Source organism: Balaenoptera ricei, chromosome 12 (genome assembly GCF_028023285.1).
Source record: "Balaenoptera ricei isolate mBalRic1 chromosome 12, mBalRic1.hap2, whole genome shotgun sequence".
Taxonomy (NCBI): domain Eukaryota; kingdom Metazoa; phylum Chordata; class Mammalia; order Artiodactyla; family Balaenopteridae; genus Balaenoptera; species Balaenoptera ricei.
The window spans coordinates 61,717,727-61,741,355 of NC_082650.1; the positions used below are offsets into that span (position 1 = coordinate 61,717,727).

Here is a 23,629-nt window from a genome sequence, read left to right on the forward strand (position 1 = left end):
CATTACAAATGAAAGCAAGAATATTTGTCTAAAATATCATTTTGTGTGTATCTGTAGAGTTTATTTTCAGCAATGCATGTCTGCATTAGTGTGTTTGTAAAATAAGTGAGGCCAAGAACTGGGGGATATTAGAATGTTTTCCTTTATTTCTGAATCTCTGTACTCAGGGAATACATTGTCAGGGTTTTGTTTTGGTTTCTCTTTTTAATATCCATCAACTTATTTTTACAGCATGTTATGTGAAGCACTTTCTCATTCAGGCTGTGTATCTTTTCAAGCCCTAACTATAAGATCATGGATCCGTTGCATTTTGCAAATGTATATAAAAAACCTTTATGTGCCAGATGACTCGTTCATTGATTTAAATACTGAACAGGCAGTTGGTAAGTATTGCAGGTGTTTTGCTTTCTAGATAGCTAAGTATGTTTAAAATTTCCTGTTTCATTATGTAAATTAATAGGAAAGATAAAAAATATATTTGTAAATAGGCGTTAATATGAACAGAAATTTATTTCCTTTTGCAGCCTGTTTCTTTTTCTTGATATTTTCCCGTTACTGTATATGACAAATTTCTCTCCTATAAAGATAAAACAACTTGTTTCCTTGGAAGCTAGGAACAAAACTTTGCTCTCGAATGACAAGCTATTTTTTTACCTTGAAGAAACTGATCACAAAAAAAAGTGGAAATATGAAGTAAATAACCAAATATCGCACTGTTAACACCCTATAAAGAAAAATATCCAATTATGAATAATTTCATCCCATTTCCTTGTAATTTTTTTGTTTTTAATATCCCATACAGTTCTGATTGTCTGTAGGGCATGCCTTATCCTAAACCTATTGTTTATGGCCATTCATAAATCTCACAAAGGCTGGACTGAAAAAATGCTCCAAATTTATTTTCATATATTATTACATCAGTTGGCTTTACATGAATAGCTTTTGGGACTAGGACGTTCACAAGTATTCATTTGTTTGTTTTTAAATAAAGCCTTCCCATAGTGAGAGAAACTTAGAAGTTTTTAATAATGTGGAAATTTTAATTTTAAAAGAAAACATTGTCATAAATGAAGAATGATACATTCCCTGTTCTTCCATATACATGTGTGTGTGTGTATACATATGTATATATAAAATATATAAAAAACATAAATTTATAAACATATAAATATTTTATTTTAACAGAAAAAGACTACATGGAACAGTTGGCTGAACTGACAAGGTTGCTATTTAAACTCTCAGAAGTAAAGAATATTCTCTCAAAGGCTCAAGTTGAATATTTACCTATCCAAGAAGGCCCTAAAAAAGCACTTGTTGTGTTCCTCGAGGTATTTTTTATTCATTAATATAATTGTTCAGATCAGTTACAATTATTTTTCCAAAAATCTTGAAGTGTTCATAAAGTTTTTCCATAAAATGAATTATTTTAAATTGAATCATATTACTGGTTGCTGCTATTATAAAATTCTGGAGGAATAAAAATGTGAATCTAAGATATAGCACAACTCACTCTTCAGGACAGCAGAAGAATTACGTGTAATAAAAAATAATAAGAGTAAAGAATGCCACATAAAAGCCTTAACTCCAAGTCTGATCTAAATTGTAGGAGTATCTTATTGCTGAAATTGTTAGATAACAATGTTCTTCAGGTACTTAAATTTCCTTGTATATGGTCCATAATAGTTCCAACTTAATGTTTACCACCCTGTAATGAACAGTGTAAATTTTACAGTAAAATTTTAGTGTATTCAGCATAAGCACCAACTACTTCATATCATAGCATGGTTGGGGATTTAAAAACCAATCCATTTGTTTTATTTTGCCTCTGTAATAAATAGTCCCATTCAACATTGTATTTTTAATTATTAATTTTGTAGGAATCTGTCTTATGTAATAGTCTTTGTTTTATAGCCTAACTGAGGTCATTAATGTGCTTGGATTAGTGTTCTTGTAAGCTATTCACAGTAAAACTTAGTTTATTTTCCCACAGAGTAGTTGGTATTAACTGCAACGAAGATCCTTACAATCCATAAGCTCTTTCCATAAATGTGAATTCTTCCATTGGTTTTCATTAAGTTAAAGTACAGTTGTTACAGTTAGAGATGTCATATAAATCCTAAAAATATTTCGTAATAGTAGATGTAGATATAAAATACATATTTCTCTGGAGCCTTTTATTTAGCTGTTGATTGGATCTCCATCTGTAATTAATTAAACACCTATGCTGGGGACCATACTGGACCAGAAAGGGAAGTAGAAGTCATGCACTACACTGATCGTTTTTGAAGGCTCTCCTACCCAAATTAATTGCTTTTTAACTACTCACTAAATAATAGTTGTTTGCTAAATTCTAGATAGAATTATGTGAGGATTTCTTGGGGATTTGAAGAACCAAATGAACTAGTCCTTGATCTTAGAAAACTTTTACTTGTCTGAGAATACAAGACATACACAAAGGCTAAAATAATAATATAAGACAGTATATGCTAAGTGTCAGTTAGTTGATAGGTCAATCAGTAGGTTAAGAATTCAGAGCATCTTGGTATAAGAAGTTAAATTTTATCCTGTGAACAGGCTGTATAAATTTTTAAGTAGGTCTGATTTGATCAAATGACTTTAAGAAAATTGGTAACAATAGAGTAAATTAAAGGTGCAGGAGCACTAATGACCAGAAGCTAGTGAGTTTAGGAGGAATTGAAGATTGCACTCTGCGATTTTTGAATGATTATGAAATAAATACTGTGTTTAACCAGAAAAATGATGACCTTAAGGAGAAATAGGAACATCATGATTTAGAGTGGGGCAGAAGTAGGTGAGAAGTCCAATTTTAAACCTGTTTAGTTTGCGGTTGTGTCAGGGGTGCTCATGGTCACCCCACCCCAGGTGCTATTATGATTCACTAGGAGGACTCACAGAACTCAACATATAGTTGTACTTACATCTATGGCTTATTATAGTGAAAAGTTTCAAAGTACAGTCAACAAAGAAAAAGTGCATGGGTGAAGTCTGGAGAAACCAGGCACAGCTTCCAAGAGTCCTCTTACAGTGATATTACACTGGACATGCTTAATTCTCCCAGCAAGGAATTGGGACAACACCTATGAAATCTGTCAACCAGGGGAGCTCATTAGTGACTCAGTGCCCAGAGTTTTTAATGGGAGCTGGTCATCTAGGACCTGTTTGTCTGGCACTTTTAAAAATCCGGACTCCCAGAAGGAAAGCAGATATTCAGCATAAAGTGTATTGGTTGCACAAACTGTTTAGGCACAGTGAGCCATTCTTATTGGGAAATGATGGGAAAAATCTAAGGGTCCAAAAACCAACCAAGGACCAACCTTGCAAATAGGCTTCTTAAGGGTAATGACATTGGGACCTGCTATATTAACTCTTCTCTGCACAGAAATGATAGTGTGACATGAAGGTAAGGATAGTCAAGGCACTGAAAAATATACATCTCATAGTCTGGGGAGGTTAAGGCTAAACATAGAGAAATATTGAAATCTAGGGCACTGGTTCTTAAATGTCTGTTTCATAGACCTCTAGGAGTCACTAATACTTTTCAGGGGTTCTGTGAGCTCAAAACTATATTGGTGTTTGTACAAATAGCGTAAAAGCTGTAGCAGAAATCAACACCATGGCTCAAGATTATACTAGTAGTCAGTATAATTTTCAAGGCCATGCAATCACAGAGGGGGAAAAAAGCCAGTTTGACTTAAGTGTATCATTAATGAAGCAGTAAAGTTACTAATTTTAATAAATTTTGACCCTTGAGTACATGCCCTTTTAGTATTCTGTGAATGACAATAGGAAATATATTTAAAGTACTTTTGATGCATATGAAAGCAAAATTGTTGTCTAAGTGAGAACCACTTATGTGATTGAGTTGTAAGCTGAACTGACCGCTTTTACTGTGAAAGAACAACTGACAAAGTATGGTTATTCAGACTTGGGTATTTGGCAAATATTTTCTTAAAAATGAGCCTATCACTTCAAACAAGTCAACTGACAGCATTTTTTGCTAATAATATAATTTGAGCTTTTAAGAAAATTAGAATTTTGGAACATTTGTATTTGTCATCATGAGCTTGAGAGCTTCTTGATAATTAAAGACTTTCTGACAACATTGGTGATATTAACAAATACGATTTTTTAAAAATATGGACAATGAAATGTGTTGTCCAAATTGGGAAGCTGTATAAATGAACCAAAATCTTTCAGATAACAAGTACAGGCTTTTTAGAAAGTATGCATGTGTGGAAAACATTCATTCAAAGCACAAGACAGACCAATGGCTTATAACGTAGCAGAGAACAGAACGTTCATTGACATGATTTTGGATTCTATATTACAACTAACCTTTAAGAAATACCACTTGTCAAGTTTTGGTGTAATATCAAAGAGGAATTCCCACAATTATCTGAAAAATTTATTAAAATACTTTTTCCTCTTCCAGCTACATATATTTGTGAGACTTAATTGGTTTTTTTTTTTTTGCTCTTATTTTTATGATTTTTCACTCTTCTACTTTACTGTTCTTTTTCTATCTTATATTTGTACTTAGAAAATTTATTTTCAGAGGCTTGTTCTTTGTAATATCTGAATTGAAGACTATAAATTCTTCATTTAGCACAAATTTAACTTCATCCCACAAGATTTATTTGCAATATTTTCATTATTTTGTATTTTAGAATATTTTTCAATTTCCATTGTGATCTCTTGTTTGATGTATGGGTTAAATATGTATGTCTTTCTTAATTTTCTAATATTGACAGAAATATTGACTTAACTGTTTTTATCTGTAACATATTGCAACAGCTTGTATGCAGAAGCAGATATGAGAATGTAACTGTCTTCTCTTAAGCTAGACATTAAAGAGATTTGCAAAGATGTAAAAAAAATGCCACTTCTCAGTATATTTTTTTGGTTTGTTTTGGAAAAGAAAGTTATTTTTCACCAAAAATATATGACTTATATTAACATAATGTTTATTATTTTTTTTAATGAGTAAGTTAAATTTTTCTATTGCAATTTGTAATATAATAAATATCAATAGATATAGCCCAAATGATAAGCTCTTTCAGATCCTCAATTTTTAAGTGTGTAGAAGGGAACTGAGACAAAAAGTTTGAGAATTTCTGGTCTAGGGAAAGAAGTATAGAGAAGCAAGGGCAGAGAGCTAAATGGAAAAGGGGATTCATCAAGTATATCTCTTATTCTCAACTGTCTACCTCCCAATCGTTCAAGTTCACTAGGTTCCTTATCTTTTCCTCCATTCTACATTTTATCATCACCATAGCTAACTTTAATATCACCTTGGATAACTTATCTTGAGCCCTCATTTCAAAACTTCTCCAATAGTCTTTCAGTGATCTTCACTTCTGCTGTCATCCACCTACTGCCATGACTAATCATTGAACCATGGCATCACTTGGAGCATCTGAAAGCTCATTGACTATCACTGCCTTCCTTCCATTTCTCTGAGTGACTTCATCATGACCTTCCTCTCCCTTTTCTCCAAGCGCAACATTCTGTCAAGGTCTCACTTTCTTCCTTATCTACCTTAACTAAACCCCTTGGAGGCCTCACTTCAACTACTCTTAACCAACACACTCACAATCTTCCATCCTTTGTCTTATCGTTACACCTGCAAATCTTCAACTTTGGATCGGTACAACCACCTGCCTTCTTTCCTTTGTGTTATTTCCTGAAAGCTGCAGGAGAAAAATCACATAACCGTGCATACTGGTGCCATTCATGGTCCAATTTGTGTAATTGAAATTCATTGGTAAGTTCCCAATAATGGCTTGGAAACTTTACTACTCTCCTCAAACCTTCTAACCCATCTCTAGCCAGTTTTCTCTTGATTCTTTTTTTTTTCACATCTTTATTGGAGTATAATTGCTTTACAATGGTGTGTTAGTTTCTGCTTTATAACAAAGTGAATCAGCTATACATATATCCCCATATCTCTTGATTCTTCTAGTGACTTCTCGACTCTTATTTATTCTCACCTTCCCTCAATTAATCCTCTCATTTATTTCCCTTTCTCTTCTCACTTCACCATTATTCTCTACTACCTCACCTCACATTTCTCTCCTCAGCCTCCCCATTTTGCCATTTCTACCCTTTGTACCTCATCCTTTTTTTCCTCTGAGAAAGTTAAGCTGGCATCTAATGGCTTATAAAGAAAATTCTAGGAAAAAAAATCAATTCATATCATAAAGCTGAACTTTATTTATGGAGGTCTCACTTGTAAGAGTCTGTTAACCTCATCTGTAGGTCTTTTTTGTAGGACTTTGGGGATTTAGACTTCCCAGTCATGTCCTAGAGATATGGTGAGCCAACCTGTTTGGAATGCTTGATGTGATTTGGTTATAAGCTTCTTGTATATCAGTTCCATGTATCTTTTACTAATACTTTGCTGACTCATAATTATTGGTGAACTGATTTTTTATTTTTCCTTTAACCTTTATTTTAATTATAAAAGGCAAGATAATTCTTTTTACCTGGATTTTAATTGCTATGAACATTTATTGGAAAGTTAAGGATGAAGGCTTAAATGTAAGGGATGTGTGTGTGCATGTGTGTGTGTAGAAAGAGAAATTATCTTTATTTTTCAAAATCTGTATTATATAAAACTTGGAATGCTAAATCATGTTTTCCCTTATTTGTAGGCTGTTGGTATAACTTACGGGAATCTGCAGACACTTTCTGATAAATCTGCCATGGTCACAAAGTCCTTAGAATACCTTGGTGAAATATTAAAATATATAAAACCTTATTTGGGAAAAAAAATTTCCAGTGCAGGTCTGCAGCTGACTTATACGATGATGGGTATGTATTCCTGACATTATTAAAACTTCCCTAGGTTGAGCCTATAGTATCGTGATGGATAGGAATATACTAACATACTAGCTAAATCACTGCTGTCTGTACAGTCTTAAGAATGATCTGAAAGACAGTGATTTAGTTTAAAATAATTCATGTTGGCTTTCAAGTGTATTTCTGTCTTGCCCCACCTCCTTTCAGAACTTTTCTTGTTATGCTTGGTTAATATTAAAATTAATTATGATCAATACAGAAAATATACCAACTCCAGTTTGCTACCAATAGTCTATTGTGAATCACTAACATTGCGAATGCCTGCATAATTAAAATGGACCTTTTTTCAGTACTTACCTATGCTTTGTTAGAATTTAAAACATCAGAAAGCCATCACTTTCTTCTGTTTTTATGGTCTGCTCTGTATGAAGGAGGTCAGGAAAGGATTTATTACAGCACTAAAGATACGTATGCTTCAAATCTTGTTTCTCACAATACTATGTTTTCTTCTTTCAGAAAGAATGTGTCTGTTCTATAACAACAGAGTTCATTCTTCTTTAGGAAGTCAGTAATTTGAATATCTTTGTTCACTAAAACCATGTTGCTAACCAAAAATAGGGACTGGATAAAGGGAAATGAGAAGGATTTCCTTAGATGTTTTTATACAGAATTTAAGTTTTTTTCTCTGTGGCCAAAACCTTATATCTGTTCCCTTTGATCTTGTGAACATATGAATAAACCTGATTTGAGCTGTCTGAAACCTTTTATCTTTGTTGTGAAAGATAAAGGAGAATGTGAAAATGTGTAAATATGGATGATGTAGAATGTAGTGAAAGCAATAGTAGCAATTCGGTCATTTTAATTTTAAAGAAGCAAATGAGAATTTATTATAAATTTAATTTAGTAAGATGTAGATTAACATGTATTTCAGCATTTAAGCTTTTTTTTTAAATATCTTTATTGGAGTATAATTGCTTTTCAGTGGTGTGTTAGTTTCTGCTTTATAACAAAGTGAATCAGCTATACATATACATATAGCCCCATATCTCTTCCCTCTTGCGTCTCCTTCCCTCCCACCCTCCCTATCCCACCCCTCTAGGTGGTCACAAAGCACAGAGCTGATCTCCCTGTGCTACGCGGCTGCTTCCCACTAGCTATTGGTTTTACATTTGGTAGTGTATATATGGCCATGCCACTCTCTCACTTTGTCCCAGCTTACCCTTCCCCCTCCCCGTGTCCTCAAGTCCATTCTCTAGTAGGTCTGCGTCTTTATTCCCGTCCTGCCCCTAGGTTCTTCATGACCTTTTTTTTTTTTTTTTTTTTTTAGATTCCATATATATGTGTTAGCATACGGTATTTGTTGTTCTCCTTCTGACCTACTTCACTCTGTATGACAGACTCTAGGTCCATAGCATTTAAGCTTATAATTTATTAGTTGCTATTAGATTTTTGCTAAGCTAAATGTATGATTTCAGAAGTATGTCTGTATTTTACAAAATATGTGATTGTCTTATCAGGAGCTGCAAAATCATTTGGATTGGTGATACATAGACCCGGGACAAAATTCTCCTTATGAAGAATTGAGGGCCTTCTTTGTTTTGTTATATGGTTGATTTTTTTATTTAGTGGCAGGTGGATACTGTATTCTTTCCCTTTGTCTAGATCTCAGAGACTGGAAAAAGAGTACACTGCTACAGTGTTACCCGTTTAGTCAGCAGAAATTTGGAACAGATAATTTACTGTCTTATACATGTACAAAGTTTAGAACAAAATAGAGAAAGAGCAAATACAAACGTTTGAGAGTTAGAACCTCTTCTAGGTGTGCTGGGGTTGGGATATCACATCCACCTGAGGGAAAGAGAGCTAACCACGGAAACACTGTGCTTTGCTCTCCTGGCCGACTCCTCCCTGAAGATGCCTCTGCTGTTCGCTTGCAAGGCCGCTAGTGGGAGGTGCGAACTGTTGACAAAACCCCTCCAGATTAAGGTGTCTGGGGTCTTCACTGTAGATAGGTGATTTCTGAGAAAGCAGGATTGGTCTCTCAGTAGTATCTTCCACTTTCCTCCTGTTTATATCTTTTTTTTTTCCCCCTCATTCTTTATATCTCTAATTTTCCTGTTTCCATGCCTTTCCTTTTGATCATCCTTCTTTCTTGGGATCATTCATCCCCTTTGGTCTTTGTAACTGAAATTCTACCCATGATCCTTCAGGGTCCAGCCCAGGAAGACCTGCTCTCCCTGACTGTGCTTCATCTGTCCTTCTGCTCTGACATTTTTTGTAGTTTACCACTTATTATAATTATCTGTGTACTTGGTGTGCCCCCACGAAAATTTAAACTTGCTTATGGTTAGTGGCCGTATCTTTAGAACTTTTTATTCCCATAGTCATATTGTATTTTGGACAAATAAGAACATTTAGTGAGTGTATGTGAGGCACTCGATTGGGAACTGAGGATACAATGGTTAAAGAGCTTCTCCATTGTAGAAGATGGCATATACTAAATAAATATTTCTGGAACTTAATAATTTTATAAACCTAGCTAATAGTACATAATGCATTTTGTAATGTTACTAAATGAGCAAAGTTACTTTCTAACTATAAATACATCTAAAAATATATATTGTAATGATCCCAATTCTCTTTTTTTTAAGGCGTAGTATATACATAGAGTAGAAAATAAGTTAATACATAAGAATTCTAGTGTGGCTCTCTTTCAATGGTGGGAGTATGTTCCCCACAATTTTTCTCTATTTTCAGCTTTATCAGTAAATAAGTAATAGTTTATAGCCAGGAAAAATACTAGGTTTCTTACAAAGCTACTCTGTGTATTTAAACCTTTCTCAAAGTTTTTTTACTTAAAAATTTTCTTTTTCTTTGCATTTTTAATTCCCTACACACCCGAACATTCTTTGCTGAAACTTTCAAAGTAGGGGCTTAATGTTGCAGTAAAATAAATGTGTCATCTCTACTTTCTCTGAACTCATAAAACTTAAGGTCTTCAGCAAAGTGTTTTAACTATTGCACAAGATAAAATACAAGGGTAGATGATGCATTTTGGGTTGGAAGGTCCTTGCTCTTTATAAGTTAATACCCGTGTGACACTTAAGAGTGATATGAATCATTTCAGATGTTGGTGGTGATGGCAGTTCGTCTTACTGGTATACTAATGTTGCTTAGAATGTGAGCTTTTCTTACATTGCTGTCATTCTCAAATTTTTCACTCACTGGAAGAATGAGAAGCAAGCATTATTTAAAATATTGCTAAGTGAGCATTGTGTTTCTTTATGATTGATTATTGTATTTCCTTTTACAGCAGAAGATTAATGTTGCTGTTTGTTGTTCTTAGAAGTGATTATTAGTTGGGTTCTTTTTTTTTTAAACATCTGTATATCCTTCTATAAGCATATTTTTGTTTTCCTTCAGAGCTTGGACTTTAAACTTTTTGTTTTATGGAAGTCACTTTGAATTTTATCATCTTTTTTGCTTTTCTAGGATGGAATAAAATATAAAATTTTATGCAGCACATGTACCATTGCTGTTTGGAGAAGTGCTTAATAATCTCCTTTTAAATTCATATTTTTCAGTAAAGGAGGCCTCAATTGCAGTAATATACTCTAAAGGGAAGTATATATCTGCTCTTAATTACTTTATTGAACAAAAGGTGCTCATTTGATAAGTTTTACTATCATTAAATGTAGCAATTGACAGACTCCCATCATCAAAGAAACCATAATATATTTCATATAGTAAAGAAGTCTGTTTCTCTTCTTTTGAATCAAAATTTAAATTCATTTTTTGCTCATGTTAAATAACTGAAACTTATAAAAACTGAAGTTCCAGGAGGTTAAGTGATTGCTTCAAGATGTTACAGCTAATCTTTTTTCCTGCTTTAACAATTAAATTTAGTTATACCTCTTCTTGTTGCAAACTGGGTTGAGACAGCCTGTAAATTAAATGTAAAATATGAAGAAATAAGGGTATCAGTAAAATGGAGAGTAGCATGATGAAGCCCAGGGAAAAGTGAATATATACATAAAAGCATAATATAGGATCTTACAGTGTTCTTAAAGTTGAACTGTAAATTTGCCTCTGAGTTTCCTAGCAACCAAAGCAAAAAGAGAGATCTGGTTAATTGCAACATTCAATCTATATATTCACATAATGTATAACCACACATTGTGTGTATGTTTTAAATGCCAGTTACTCAGGAAATGTATGTTTTTCTTGGCCCAGAACTCAGAGAGTTATCTCTTTAGCGAAATACTTGGCATAAGTCTTTTGACTCTTAATACATGTTTCTTCCTATTGCCAACTTTAACCTGGTCCTATGTGTTATAAATATACTTTTTTTTAGTGGAATGACAAAATTTTCTGGTTAGAAGATAACCATAATTTCTCTTACTGCTCTTCTGTGTTAGGAACTCTTGTTAAATCATGGGCACAGATCTTTGCCACCTCTAAAGCCCAAAAATTACTATTCCGGATCATAGACTGTTTACTGCTGCCACATACAGTATTACAGCAAGAGAAGGAGCTGCCCGCACCTATGTTGACTGCAATTCAGAAGAGTCTACCTTTGTATCTCCAGGTATAGTAAGTGTGCCTACTTAAAAGTTAAAAAAAAAAAAAAATTGACACCTGCCTTAAAACAGTTTACTAATTGCAGATATCCAAACCATACACTGTAATCCTAATGTACATGTGTGATGTTGCACTTCCATTGAACAGGTTTAAAATTCCTTTTGGTTTGGTCTCTGAATACAAAGATGGCAGAGGCAAAAGCTCCACCCTCAAGAAACTTAAAGTTGAGAGAAGAGACCAACCATCAGAGACACTCCCAGCAGTGTGCTCAGTATTTTCCTTGGAGGCCTCAGCTATCCGTCAGCCAGACTGGGATGAGGAGATGCAAGAGAAGATAGCTGTAGTAAAGGATATTAGGTATTAAAGAGCAGTGTGGGTAGGAGTTGAAGGACTGTTCCTGTCAGAGGGAACAGCATGTAGAGGGCATAAGCTATAAGAAAACATGACACATGGGGAAAAAGCAAATAATTCTGGTGTGGCTGGAGGCTCATACAGGAGGGGCCACATAGTGAAGGGTTTTGTGTGGCATACTAAGAAGTTTGGACTTGTTCTTGTAACACATGGGGACTGTTGATGGATTTTGGGCAAAAAAGTGGGAGTGACATACCATATTTACACTTTTAGAAAGGTGTTTCTGGTCAACGTTTAGGTTGGTGTAGAGATTAGATTGGAGACTTGGAAGGTAGTGAGTAGTTCATTATCTGAAGGTTTTGAACTAAGGCAGTGGGTATACAGGTGCACAGCAGATTTTAGAAACATTTAGGATCTCCAGTCACAAAGTTGCCGAGTATGAGTGTTGTAGAGTAACAGAAATAGAATACTTCCTAGATTCCATGGTGGCTGCTTATGTCAATAACAGTGTGGAGTGCTTGCTCCATGTGGCCCTCTGAAACCAAAATAGTCCACTTAATAAGAATTCTTATAAACTTCCTAAGTTGAAAATTTTGGTAAATTATCCATTTGGCAGAACTGACTTGGAGCTATATCTTTAATTTCTTAAAGGTATAAGCTCTCCTCTTCAGAATTTTTTTAAAAGTATCCATTTATTACTTTATCTTCTTCTGATATAACATGTTTTTCCTCAAACAGAGCTTTTCCTCTTCTTCTTCTGTCTTCTGTAGGGGTGGGAGAGTCCATTGGTTTTTTGTTTTTTTTTTTTTCAATTGTTATTCAAGTGCTTATGTTTTTAACAGCTCTGTGCTATTTTTCATTAGAAATAAACTTTAAAAATCTCCTATTGGGTAAATACCATTTATAGTTAAAATGGAGACATGACACTCATTTCTGATTATTTCTCTGGAAAAACCACATTGTGAATCACAAAGTACGAAATTATAAATGAACTTTTAGAGCATAATTTGTTGCTCTGTTGGTGATTATTTAGTAAAATGCAATATTTAGTAATATTAGCAGAAAAAAATTTTATTTCTCAGGGTGTTGGTTTGTTTGTGAGTATGAAATACTGCAGTCCATATGAAAGTATCTCATTAACTTCTATATAAATGGAAGAGGTTAAATCAGCAGACATATAACAAGACATTGTGAGTTCTGTATGACCTTGATCAAACTCTTAACTTCTCTAAACCTCAGTTTCTCCAGCTGTAAAATCAGAGACAAAATAACACTAAGTCAGTGGGGCTGTTTTTTGAAAAATTTAAATGGAATAATGAATATAAAGCATGTGGCACAGTGCCTGACATATAAAAACCTCAAAATAAATTGTCATTATTCTGAGTCTTAATCTTCTGCATTTCTCTCCTTTTGTTACTTTTTAAAAATTTATCACGTTTCTTAACATTGAAAATTTTTAGCATAAATTTTATAGTCTTACTCAGACAAAATGACCAGTACCATAAGTTTAAAAATAGACTAAAATGTATTTTATAACTTTGTAGTACATATATATGTAGCTGATGAGTGTGGTGGTGAAATTTTCTAAAGATGAGAGGCAGAAGGAAGCTTCATCTGTCTTCCTACTCTTCTCCCCTGCCTCCTCTGGGTGTGCCCCCAATACACGTATGCTTGGTTAGGTACCACTGCATAGGTGTTACCCAAGCTCAGCTGCTCCCTGAGCTTCATACAAACATTACCTGTTGATGATGGAAGTTGTTCTTGTTGATTGTAATAAGTTACAAATTCTGATATAAATGCTTGGGACAAAATTAGTAACTTCCTAAATTTTTTTTTTAACTTTACCTTTTAGCATTTCTCTCTCTTTTTTTTTTCTCCTGTAGGGCATGTGTATCGTGTGTTGTCAGTCTCAAAATCCAAATGCCTATTTGACTCAGTTACTAGGGAATGTTATTGAACAGTATATCGGGCGGTTTCTTCCAGCTTCACCACATGTTTTAGGTCTTGGACAACATCCTGTTTTGTTGGCATTGAGAAACTCAGCCACTGTTCCACCGATGTCATCTCTAAAGAAATGCATTGTACAAGTCATAAGGTACATCTAAATATTAAAAATAGGTGGTATTTACAACTTATTATTCTCTATAAAAAAATAACAAAGCGTCTCAAAAGTATTGGCATCCCTTAGGATACTGAGCTTAGAAACTTTTTTTTCCTGAGAAGCATTATCTAAGAATTTACCAGAATGACTTGTCAGCCTGAGACAGTGCTCTTTATATTGCTTGTTTTCTCTATGAAGCTATTATTTTTCTTATATACGTCCCAAAGGTATATATATTTTTTTTCATCAGATAAACACTAATTGTATTTTGTACTGTACAAAATGAAGTAATTGTATTTTATAAAAGATGGTTAAGTGAAAAGATAAATGCTAATATGAAAAAAGAAGCAATATGAAGTCCTATTTTTGTTAGTCTACTCTGTCTTAATAACTCAGTTTATTATTAGGCAGATGAATCAATGAAACTTCTTAGGTTTTCTACTAAACTCCAATATCTTTTAACTATAACAGTAGAAATTATCTTTTTTTTTTAATCTTCATGAGGTATTTAGCTTCACGTGAAATTAGTTTTTAAACTTTAAGATGCTGTGGTGATATAGATTATTCTTGTCTAGTTTTTTTTCCTGTGTTTTTAATGATCTGGTGGCATTAATGTCCTGATATTATCCATCACCTCACATGACAGAATCCCATGTCTAAGATCTGTTCTCCCTTCTGAGCTTTTCTGTGTGTTGCTAGTGTTCTGTTACTCAGGTTTGAAAGCTTTATATTCTTTGTTCCCTCCCCTTTTCCAGCCTTTGGCAAATGATTGTTTCCTTCCCTTTTCACATGTCTTTTCTCTTATCACATTATACCTGGACTATTGCCAGTGTCCTAACTACTTTCACTATCTCTTGTCTTTTCTTCCAGTCCCACCTAAACAATTCCCCCAGATTACTTTTCCTAAAATATTGTTCCAGTATGACACTTCCCTGCCTTCAAACCTTTATTCACTCTTTTTTCACCTGTGGAATAAACTCCATACTCCTTAGCTCTCCGTGATCTGTCACTTAACTTTTCCAAATGTAATACATATGGCATCATATATTGATACAAGCCCTAATGAGATGGGTTTAATTATCACCCCCCAAAATGCTTTACATCTCCCTATATCACAGCTTTGTTCATACCATTTTCTCCATTAAAATGCCATCCCTCTGGGCTAAACACTACCTAGACTTTATGAGACCTACACCTAATATCTCAGTGTACCATGATGCTTCTTTCCTTCTATTGGAGTCACGTGCTCTTTATGATTCAATTCACAGAATCATGATATTTTTGCCTGACTTGTATCTGAATTTCCAACAATATTATAGGACGCTACCACTGTGTTTGAGACATTGCATAGGTAATTTTAGTACAAACCAAATGACAAGTGCTGAAGTGAAATCAAATCCTTAAGGTCTTAAAGTCGTTAAAGCCCAGTGTTTAGGATCTTGGCTGCTTTCCTTGACTTTCCTATTTACTTTGTATACAGTAAAAATGTTTTTCTTATGATTTCTAGCTGAAGACCTAAACATGTAACAATTCATTTTTCTGTTTTTTTAAACACTCAGGAAAGAAATAGAGATTGCCTCCTATGACTTCCTCTATTCCAAGCTTTTCTACTCCTGGAGTTCCCCATCTTAGGGCCCCTTCTACTGAATTCCTAAGAATTCTGGGATTATCTTTCAAAGCACCTGTCACACTGTATTATAATTGTCCTTTTTTTTTTTTAATCTAACTTTTCCACTGGACAGTGAACCCCATGCTTTCAGAAACCATATTTTACACTCTTGTTCTTAGACTTGTACCTGGCACACCATGTACTAAATAAATGTTTTTTCTAAGCGTTGGGAATTCATTATTAAACAAAACAGATAAAAAGCCCTTGCCCCTCAAAGAATGAATGAATTTTGTAATACGTAATGTTTGTTGGAAGTCATTGTATAGAGTAGAAATGATGAAGGCATAGTTCTGCCCTTAAGGAATTTATAATCTTTAGTGATTTCTATGCCCCATTTTGGCAAATTATTATTGCTTTGCAAGTATATTTAGATGTCTAGCTTAGATTTAGCTATATCTGACACTTATTCATATTGTCTTGACTTTTTAGAAACTGAACAATTTTCACTTTCATTTATTCACTTAAAAAAAGTGCACTGAACACATTATGAGCTGAGACCTGTTCTAAGAGGTAGAGACACAAAAATGAATCAGATAAATTATCTTTATGACCTCTGTTGAGTTCGAATGCTAAAAATTGTCCTGCTTTAAGAGACAATATTAAATCCTAAATTACCTCTCATTCTTTTACTTCATAAGAGAAGGAAGGAGGTAGGCTGGAATGAGAAGATGATTTCTAGTATAGTCCTCTTATTTATTTGGAAAAATAAGACCCCCTTTCAAATCCCTAAATAAATAAATATGAGGAGAGAATCTTTACACAAATTTGACATTAGAGGAAATGTTGCATCATTGAGGAGCTGATAGAGGAGATCAAGCTTATATTAGAAAGTTAGATTTTGATTAGATTTTGATTAAGTGTATTAAGTATATTTTAAGACCAGGTTGCTTTATATTTTGTTTGTATCTGTATTCTGCTTTGGCCCTTATAGCACGCCAAAAGGATGTGCAGTCATTGCTTCAAAAATCTTAGGTTTGAAGAAAACATGGTAAAATATACATACTATTTAAAAATTGTGTTTTACTAATTTGGGAGCTAAAATAGGCCAGTTTCTTTAAAGTGTATGACATTTGATTCTGCTCTATTAAAACTTTAAAGAGAAAGAAAAATAAAATTGTGCTTCTTTTCAGGAAATCCTACTTTGAGTTTAAAGGATCCTTGCTCCCTCCTCGCTTAGCATCCATTCTGGCCTTCATCCTCCACCTTGTTAAGGAAACTAACATTGATGTTTCCGAGGTTGAACTACTCCTCCCTGGAGTATTAAAATGCTTGGTGTTGGTCAGTGAACCTCAAGGTTAGTTCGTTTACGAGTTTGTGTTTGTTATACTTTTATGTTCACAAATTAAGAGTGTATTCTTTCCTATCAGTTAAATCAACAGTTATATAATGGTTATTTTAGATTATGTTTAAAATATATGGTTATATTTAAAATATATGGTTATTTTATATCAGTTTGATTATATCATGGCTAAAGAACAAACTCTAGCCAATAGCTGAGGTTGGGCATGATAAAATGATTAAAAAGTGACATGTTTCAGTCTAGTTCGGTTTTATTTTTTTTTTTCTCCCAGACAAATAGTTTAAGTTTATTTAATTTTTGTTCAATCAGACTCCAGTATTAAATGCAACTTATTAAATATCAAGTGGTGAAGGGTCAGCATACTTTCTCCTGTTCAGGTTTCTGCTAGAATATGTAAGTTGATCTCTGGGCAAACCTGTAAGGATCCATTGATCCGTTTGTTTTCAGTCTCGTCAGCCTTACTGCCAGTGATGGCTTTAAAATATTACTTATTTAGTCCCCCCTGTGAGTAACATGCTTTAATAAGCTTATTGGGAATATGCAGAATAGTGGCTATAGTTCTATCCTGAAGGGGTTTTTAGTATAAATAGGATGGGGTGTGTGTGTGAGTGTGTGTGTGTGTGTGTTTGTGCATTTGTCATTTATAATGTGATTGTTTGGGGCAGGCTTCTCACATGCTTCTACCTAAGTACTTCTAACAACTGTGATAATTGAGTACAGTGTATATCCTAAAGAATATGAGGGCAGAAAAGTGGTAGCTGAAAGCTCAAACAGCTCTTTGAAATGTTCTGTTTTATCTAAAAAATTTATGCATATTTTGTTTTAATCCACATTATTTTGATGTTTAAAATGTTCATCTCTGCTTCCAAGCTTGCTTTTGTGAAAAATGTTGTATTATGTTAATATAAAATACCCTTACTTGATAGTAACACCTCTTCAGTGAAGAATATCCAGAGATAGACCCCAGACTCTTCTTTAGAAATTTTACCTTCTTTGAAAATGTTTGCATACTTCTAATTTCAGTGAAAGCCTGTTGTATTATACAGTACAAAATTTGAGACAGAGCAGACAGTATAGCATTTTAACTAGCCCCTTGTTTCATTGAGAGTAATATTTATCATGAAGGAGCTCAGGGTTTGGGAGGGGACTTTTGCTGCTCATCTCTAGCTAGTGGTGCATCGTGTGTTCCAAATAGAAGGCATACAGAATGCTCTGTCTCCACATGGCCGTCTTTGTAAGCTGAAGAAACAGTGCTAAACACAGGTTTGTGTGATTGGCTCAGAGAAAATTCTGACTCTCCTTGTCGTCTCAGTGTTTAGAAGGACAGTGTGTAAAACCGTAGAAAGGTAGTGTTACTAAATGACACAGCAGTTCTATTCCTAGATACATGTCCAAGAGTATTTTAAACATATGTCCACTCAAAATACCTGTACATCAGAGCTTGAGGAGTTCCACTTCCAGCATGACAACATGAGGAGCTCTGCAGCCCTGCTCCCCAGAAAAACTGGTGAAAATTATTTAAAAGAGAGCATTTTAATTCTCTGGAAATGGTCCTGAGGGTACAAAACAAATGGAGAAACATTATTTAAGAAAATATACTGAAGCTTGGTAGGAACAGCAAGTCTTTGATATTTGAACCAAGACTACTCCCTTCTCTCCTCCTAGCTCAGTAAGATGGAAACTCTGGTAAATTTAGACTGGTAAATTAAATAACTAGAGTTCCGTCTCCCCACAGCTCCCAGTAGGAAGGCTGTCTTCCTGTGAGAGGCAGGATATCAGTGTTTCTCATTCTGCCTCCTAGCTACCTGATGGTAAGGCTGTATTCCAGGGGAGTGTGGGTGAGAAGTGGGGCCTTCATTCTTCCATTCAGCCCCCACTCGTGGGATGGGTACACTATACTGAGTATGGCACCAATGAGAATACTGGGGCATTCATTGTCCTTGCTCCAGCTTAGAGGTGGAGATTCTATGCTGAGAGGACCTGTGGCTAATACCCCTCCTTCCAGAAGCATTCAGCACCTAAAGTGGGTATGTCACTCAGAAAGTAGTGGACACCATGGTCCCTGTACCCAGCACCAGAGCTACACCTCTGAGTTTTGCCTGGGAGTGGGAGAAAACCATAGAATAGAGAACTCTGAATCTCTCCCAAAGGAACTGACTGCATTTGCAACAAAGTGTGAAAAAGTTCAAGCTTGAGGGTGCTGTCAAAAACAGTGGAGTTTGTGGTTGAAAGGCAATAGGTGAGAGAATGATAGATTTATTGGAGGTATAAGCAGATGGTTGCACAGTTCTGTGATTATACTAAAAACCATTGAATTGTACATGTTAAATGGGTGAATTGTATAGTATATAAATTATATGACTATAAAGCAGTTATTTTTTTAAAAAACTAAAAAAGGATAACCCAGTTTTTTAAGAAATGCTCAGTTCTATTAATGAAATAAAGATGACAGATTTTTTTTAAGAAACCCTGTACACTAATGCTCGTTGCAGTGTTATCCATAATAGCCCCAAAATGGAAACAACCCAAATGTCCATCAACTAATGAATTGATAAACAAGATGAAGTAAATCCATACAGTGGAATATTATTCAACCATGAAAAGGATTGAAGTACTAACACATTTTATAACATGGATGAACCTTAAAACATTATGCTGGATGAACTTCCTTCAAGATGGCAGAAGAGTAAGACGTGGAGATCACCTTCCTCCCCACAAATACATCGGAAATACACCTACATGTGGAACAACTACAGAACACCTACTGAACTCTGGCAGAAGACCTCAGACCTCCCAAAAGGCAAGAAACTCCCCACGTACCTGGGTAGGGCAAAAGAAAAAAGAAAAAACAGAGACAAAAGAATAGGGACGGGACCTGCACCAGTGGGAGGGAGCTGTGAAGGAGGAAAGGTTTCCACACACTAGGAAGCCCCTTCATGGGCGGAGACTGTGGGTGGTGGAGTGGGGGAGCTTCAGAACCACGGAGGAGAGCGCAGCAACAGGGGTGCAGAGGGCAAAGCGGAGAGATTCCCGCACAGAGGATCAGTGCCGACCAGCACTCACCAGCCCGAGAGGCTTCTCTGCTCACCCGCTGGGACGGGCGGGGGCTGGGAGCTGAGACTCTGGCTTCGGTCGGATCCCAGGGAGAGTCCTGGGGTTGGCTGCGTGAACACAGCCTGAAGGGGCTAGTGTGCCACAGCTAGCCGGGAGGGAGTCCGGGAAAAAGTCTGAACCTGCTGAAGAGGCAAGAGACTTTTTCTTGCCTCTTTGTTTCCTGGTGTGCGAGGAGAGGGGATTCAGAGCGTCGCCTAAACAAGCTCCAGAGATGGGCGCAAGCTGCCCATCTTGCCACAACTAGAGAAAGCCCTCGCACAGAAACGAAGACCCAACAGAGCCAAAAAATAAGTAAATTAATTAATAAAAAAAAAATTCTCTAGAAGGGATCAATAGCAGAATAACTGAGGCAGAAGAATGGATAAGTGACCTGGAAGATAAAATCGTGGAAATACCTACTGCAGAGCAGAATAAAGAAAACAGAATGAAAAGAATTGAGGACAGTCTCAGAAACCTCTGGGACAATATTAAACACACCAACATTCGAATTATAGGGGTCCCAGAAGAAGAAGAGAAAAAGAAAGGGAATGAGAAAATATTTGAAGAGATTATACTTGAAAACTTCCCTAATATGGGAAAGGAAATAGTTAATCAAGTCCAGGAAGCACAGAGAGTCCCATACAGGATAAATCCAAGGAGAAACATGCCAAGACACATATTAATCAAACTATCAAAAATTAAATACAAAGAAAAAATATTAAAAGCAGCAGCAAGGGAAAAACAACAAATAACATACAAGGGAATCCCCATAAGGTTAACATCTGACCTTTCAGCAGAAACTCTGCAAGCTAGAAGGGAGTGGAAGGACATATTTACAGTGATGAAAGGGAAAAACCTACAACCAAGATTACTCTATCCAGCAAGGATCTCATTCAGATTTGACAGAGATATTAAAACCTTTACAGACAAGCAAAAGCTAAGAGAATTCAGCACAACGAAATCAGCTTTACAACAAATGCTAAAGGAACTTCTCTAGTCAGGAAACACAAGAGAAGGAAAAGACCTACAATAACAAACCCCAAACAATTAAGAAAATGGTAATAGGAACATACATATCGATAATTACCTTAAATGTAAATGGATTAAATGCTCCAACCAAAAGACATAGACTGGCTGAATGGATACAAAAACAAGACCCGTATATATGCTGTCTACAAGAGACCCACTTCAGACCTAGGGACACATACAGAGTGAAACTGAGGGGATGGAAAAAGATATTCCATGCAAATGGAAATCAAAAGAAAGCTGCAGTAGCAATTCTCATATCAGACAAAATAGATTTTAAAACAAAGACTATTACAAGAGACAGAAAGGACACTGCATAATGATCAAGGGATCAATCCAAGAAAAAGATATAACAATTTTAAGTATTTATACACCCAACATAGGAGCACCTCAATACATAAGGCAAAGGCTAACAGCCATAAAAGGGGAAATCGACAGTAACACAATCATAGTAGGGGACTTTAACACCCCACTTTCACCAATGGACAGATCATCCAAAATGAAAATAAATAAGGAAACACAAGCTTTAAATGATACATTAAACAAGATGGACTTAATTGATATTTATAGGACCTTCCATCCAAAAACAACAGAATACACTTTCTTCTCAAGTGCTCATGGAACATTCTCCAGGATAGATCATATCTTGGGTCACAAATCAAGCCTTGGTAAATTTAAGAAAATTGAAATCATATCAAGTATCTTTTCTGACCACAATGCTATGAGACTAGATATCAATTACAGGAAAAAATCTGTAAAAGATACAAACACATGGAAGCCTAACAATATGCTACTTAATAACCAAGAGATCACTGAAGAAATCAAAGAGGAAATCAAAAAATACCTAGAAACAAATGACAGTGAAAACAGGACTACCCAAAACCTATGGGATGCAGCAAAAGCAGTTCTAAGAGGGAAGTTTTACAATCCTACCTTAAGAAACATCTCAAATAAACAACTTAACCTTACACCTAAAGCAACTAGAGAAAGAAGAACAAAAAAAACCCAAAGTTAGCAGAAGGAAAGAAATCATAATCATAAAGATCAGACCGAAATAAATGAAAAAGAAATGAAGGAAATGATGGTAAAGATCAATAAAACTAAAAGCTGGTTCCTTGAGAAGATAAACAAAATAGATCATTAGCCAGACTCATCAAGAAAAAAAGGAGAAGACTCAAATCAATAGAATTAGAAATGAAAAAGGGGAAGTAACAACTGACACTGCAGAAATACAAAGGATCATGAGAGATTACTACAAGCAACTATATGCCAATAAAATGGACAACCTGGAAGAAATGGACAAATTCTTAGAAATGTACAACCTTCCGAGACTGAACCAGGAGGAAATAGAAAATATGAACAGACCAGTCACAAGCACTGAAATTGAAACTGTGATTAAAAATCTTCCAACAAACAAAAGCCCAGGACCAGATGGCTTCATAGGCGAATTCTATCAAACATTTAGAGAAGAGCTAACAGCTATCCTTCTCAAACTCTTCCAAAGTATAGCAGAGGGAGGAACACTCCCAAACTCATTCTACGAGGCCACCATCACCCTGATACCAAAACCAGACAAAGATGGCACTAAAAAAGAATACTACAGACAATATCACTGATGAACATAGATGCAAAAATCCTCAGCAAAATACTAGCAAACAGAATCCAACAGCACATTAAAAGGATCACACACCATGATCAAGTGGGGTTTATCCCAGGAATGCAAGGATTCTTCATTATACACAAATCAATCAATGTGATACACCATTTTAACAAACTGAAGGGGAAAAACCATATGATCATCTCAATAGATACAGAAAAAGCTTTTGACAAAATTCAACACCCATTTATGATCAAAACCCTCCAGAAAGTAGGCATAGCAGGAACTTAACAAAATAAGGCCATGGATGACAAACCCACAGCCAACATTGTCCTCAATGGTGAAAAACTGAAACCATTTCCACTAAGATCAGAACCAAGGTTGCCCATTCTCACCACTGTTATTCAACATAGTTTTGGAATCTTTTTAGCCACAGCAATCAGAGAAGAAAAAGAAATAAAAGGAATACAAATCGGAAAAGAAGAAGTAAAGCTGTCACTGTTTGCAGATGACATGATACTGTACATAGAGAATCCTAAAGATGCTACCAGAAAACTACTAGAGCTAATCAATGAATTTGGTAAAGTAGGAGGATACAAAATTAATGCACAGCAATCTCTTGCATTCCTATACACTAATGATGAAAAATCTGAAAGTGAAATTAAGAAAACACTCCCATTTACCATTGCAATAAAAAGAATAAAATACCTAGGAATAAACCTACCTAAGGAGACAAAAGACCTGTATGCAGATAATTATAAGACACTGATGAAAGAAATTAAAGGTGATAACAAATAGATGGAGAGATATACCATGTTCTTGGATTGGAAGAATCAACACTGTGAAAATGACTATACTACCCAAGCAATCTACAGATTCAGTGCAATCCCTGTCAAACTACCACTGACATTTTTCACAGAACTAGAACAAAGAATTTCACAATTTGTATGGAAACATAAAAGACCCCGAATAGCCAAAGCAATCTTGAGAAAGAAAAACGGAGCTGGAGGAATAGGCTCCCTGACTTCAGACTATACTACAAAGCTACAGTAATCAAGACAGTATGGTACTGGCACAAAAACAGAAATA

General features: G+C 35.2%; 1 protein-coding gene across 1 annotated transcript in view; it reads left to right on the top strand.

The window, feature by feature from the left end:
* Positions 1 to 23,629, top strand: part of MMS22L (MMS22 like, DNA repair protein) — a 133,269-nt gene that overhangs the window by 104,366 nt on the left and 5,274 nt on the right. Inside the window, exons 17-22 of the mRNA XM_059942040.1 lie at positions 232 to 383; positions 1,186 to 1,328; positions 6,675 to 6,834; positions 11,241 to 11,410; positions 13,638 to 13,849; positions 16,655 to 16,818. Coding sequence (XP_059798023.1) covers positions 232 to 383; positions 1,186 to 1,328; positions 6,675 to 6,834; positions 11,241 to 11,410; positions 13,638 to 13,849; positions 16,655 to 16,818 — 1,001 coding nt within the window. The remainder of the gene's footprint in view (positions 1 to 231; positions 384 to 1,185; positions 1,329 to 6,674; positions 6,835 to 11,240; positions 11,411 to 13,637; positions 13,850 to 16,654; positions 16,819 to 23,629) is intronic.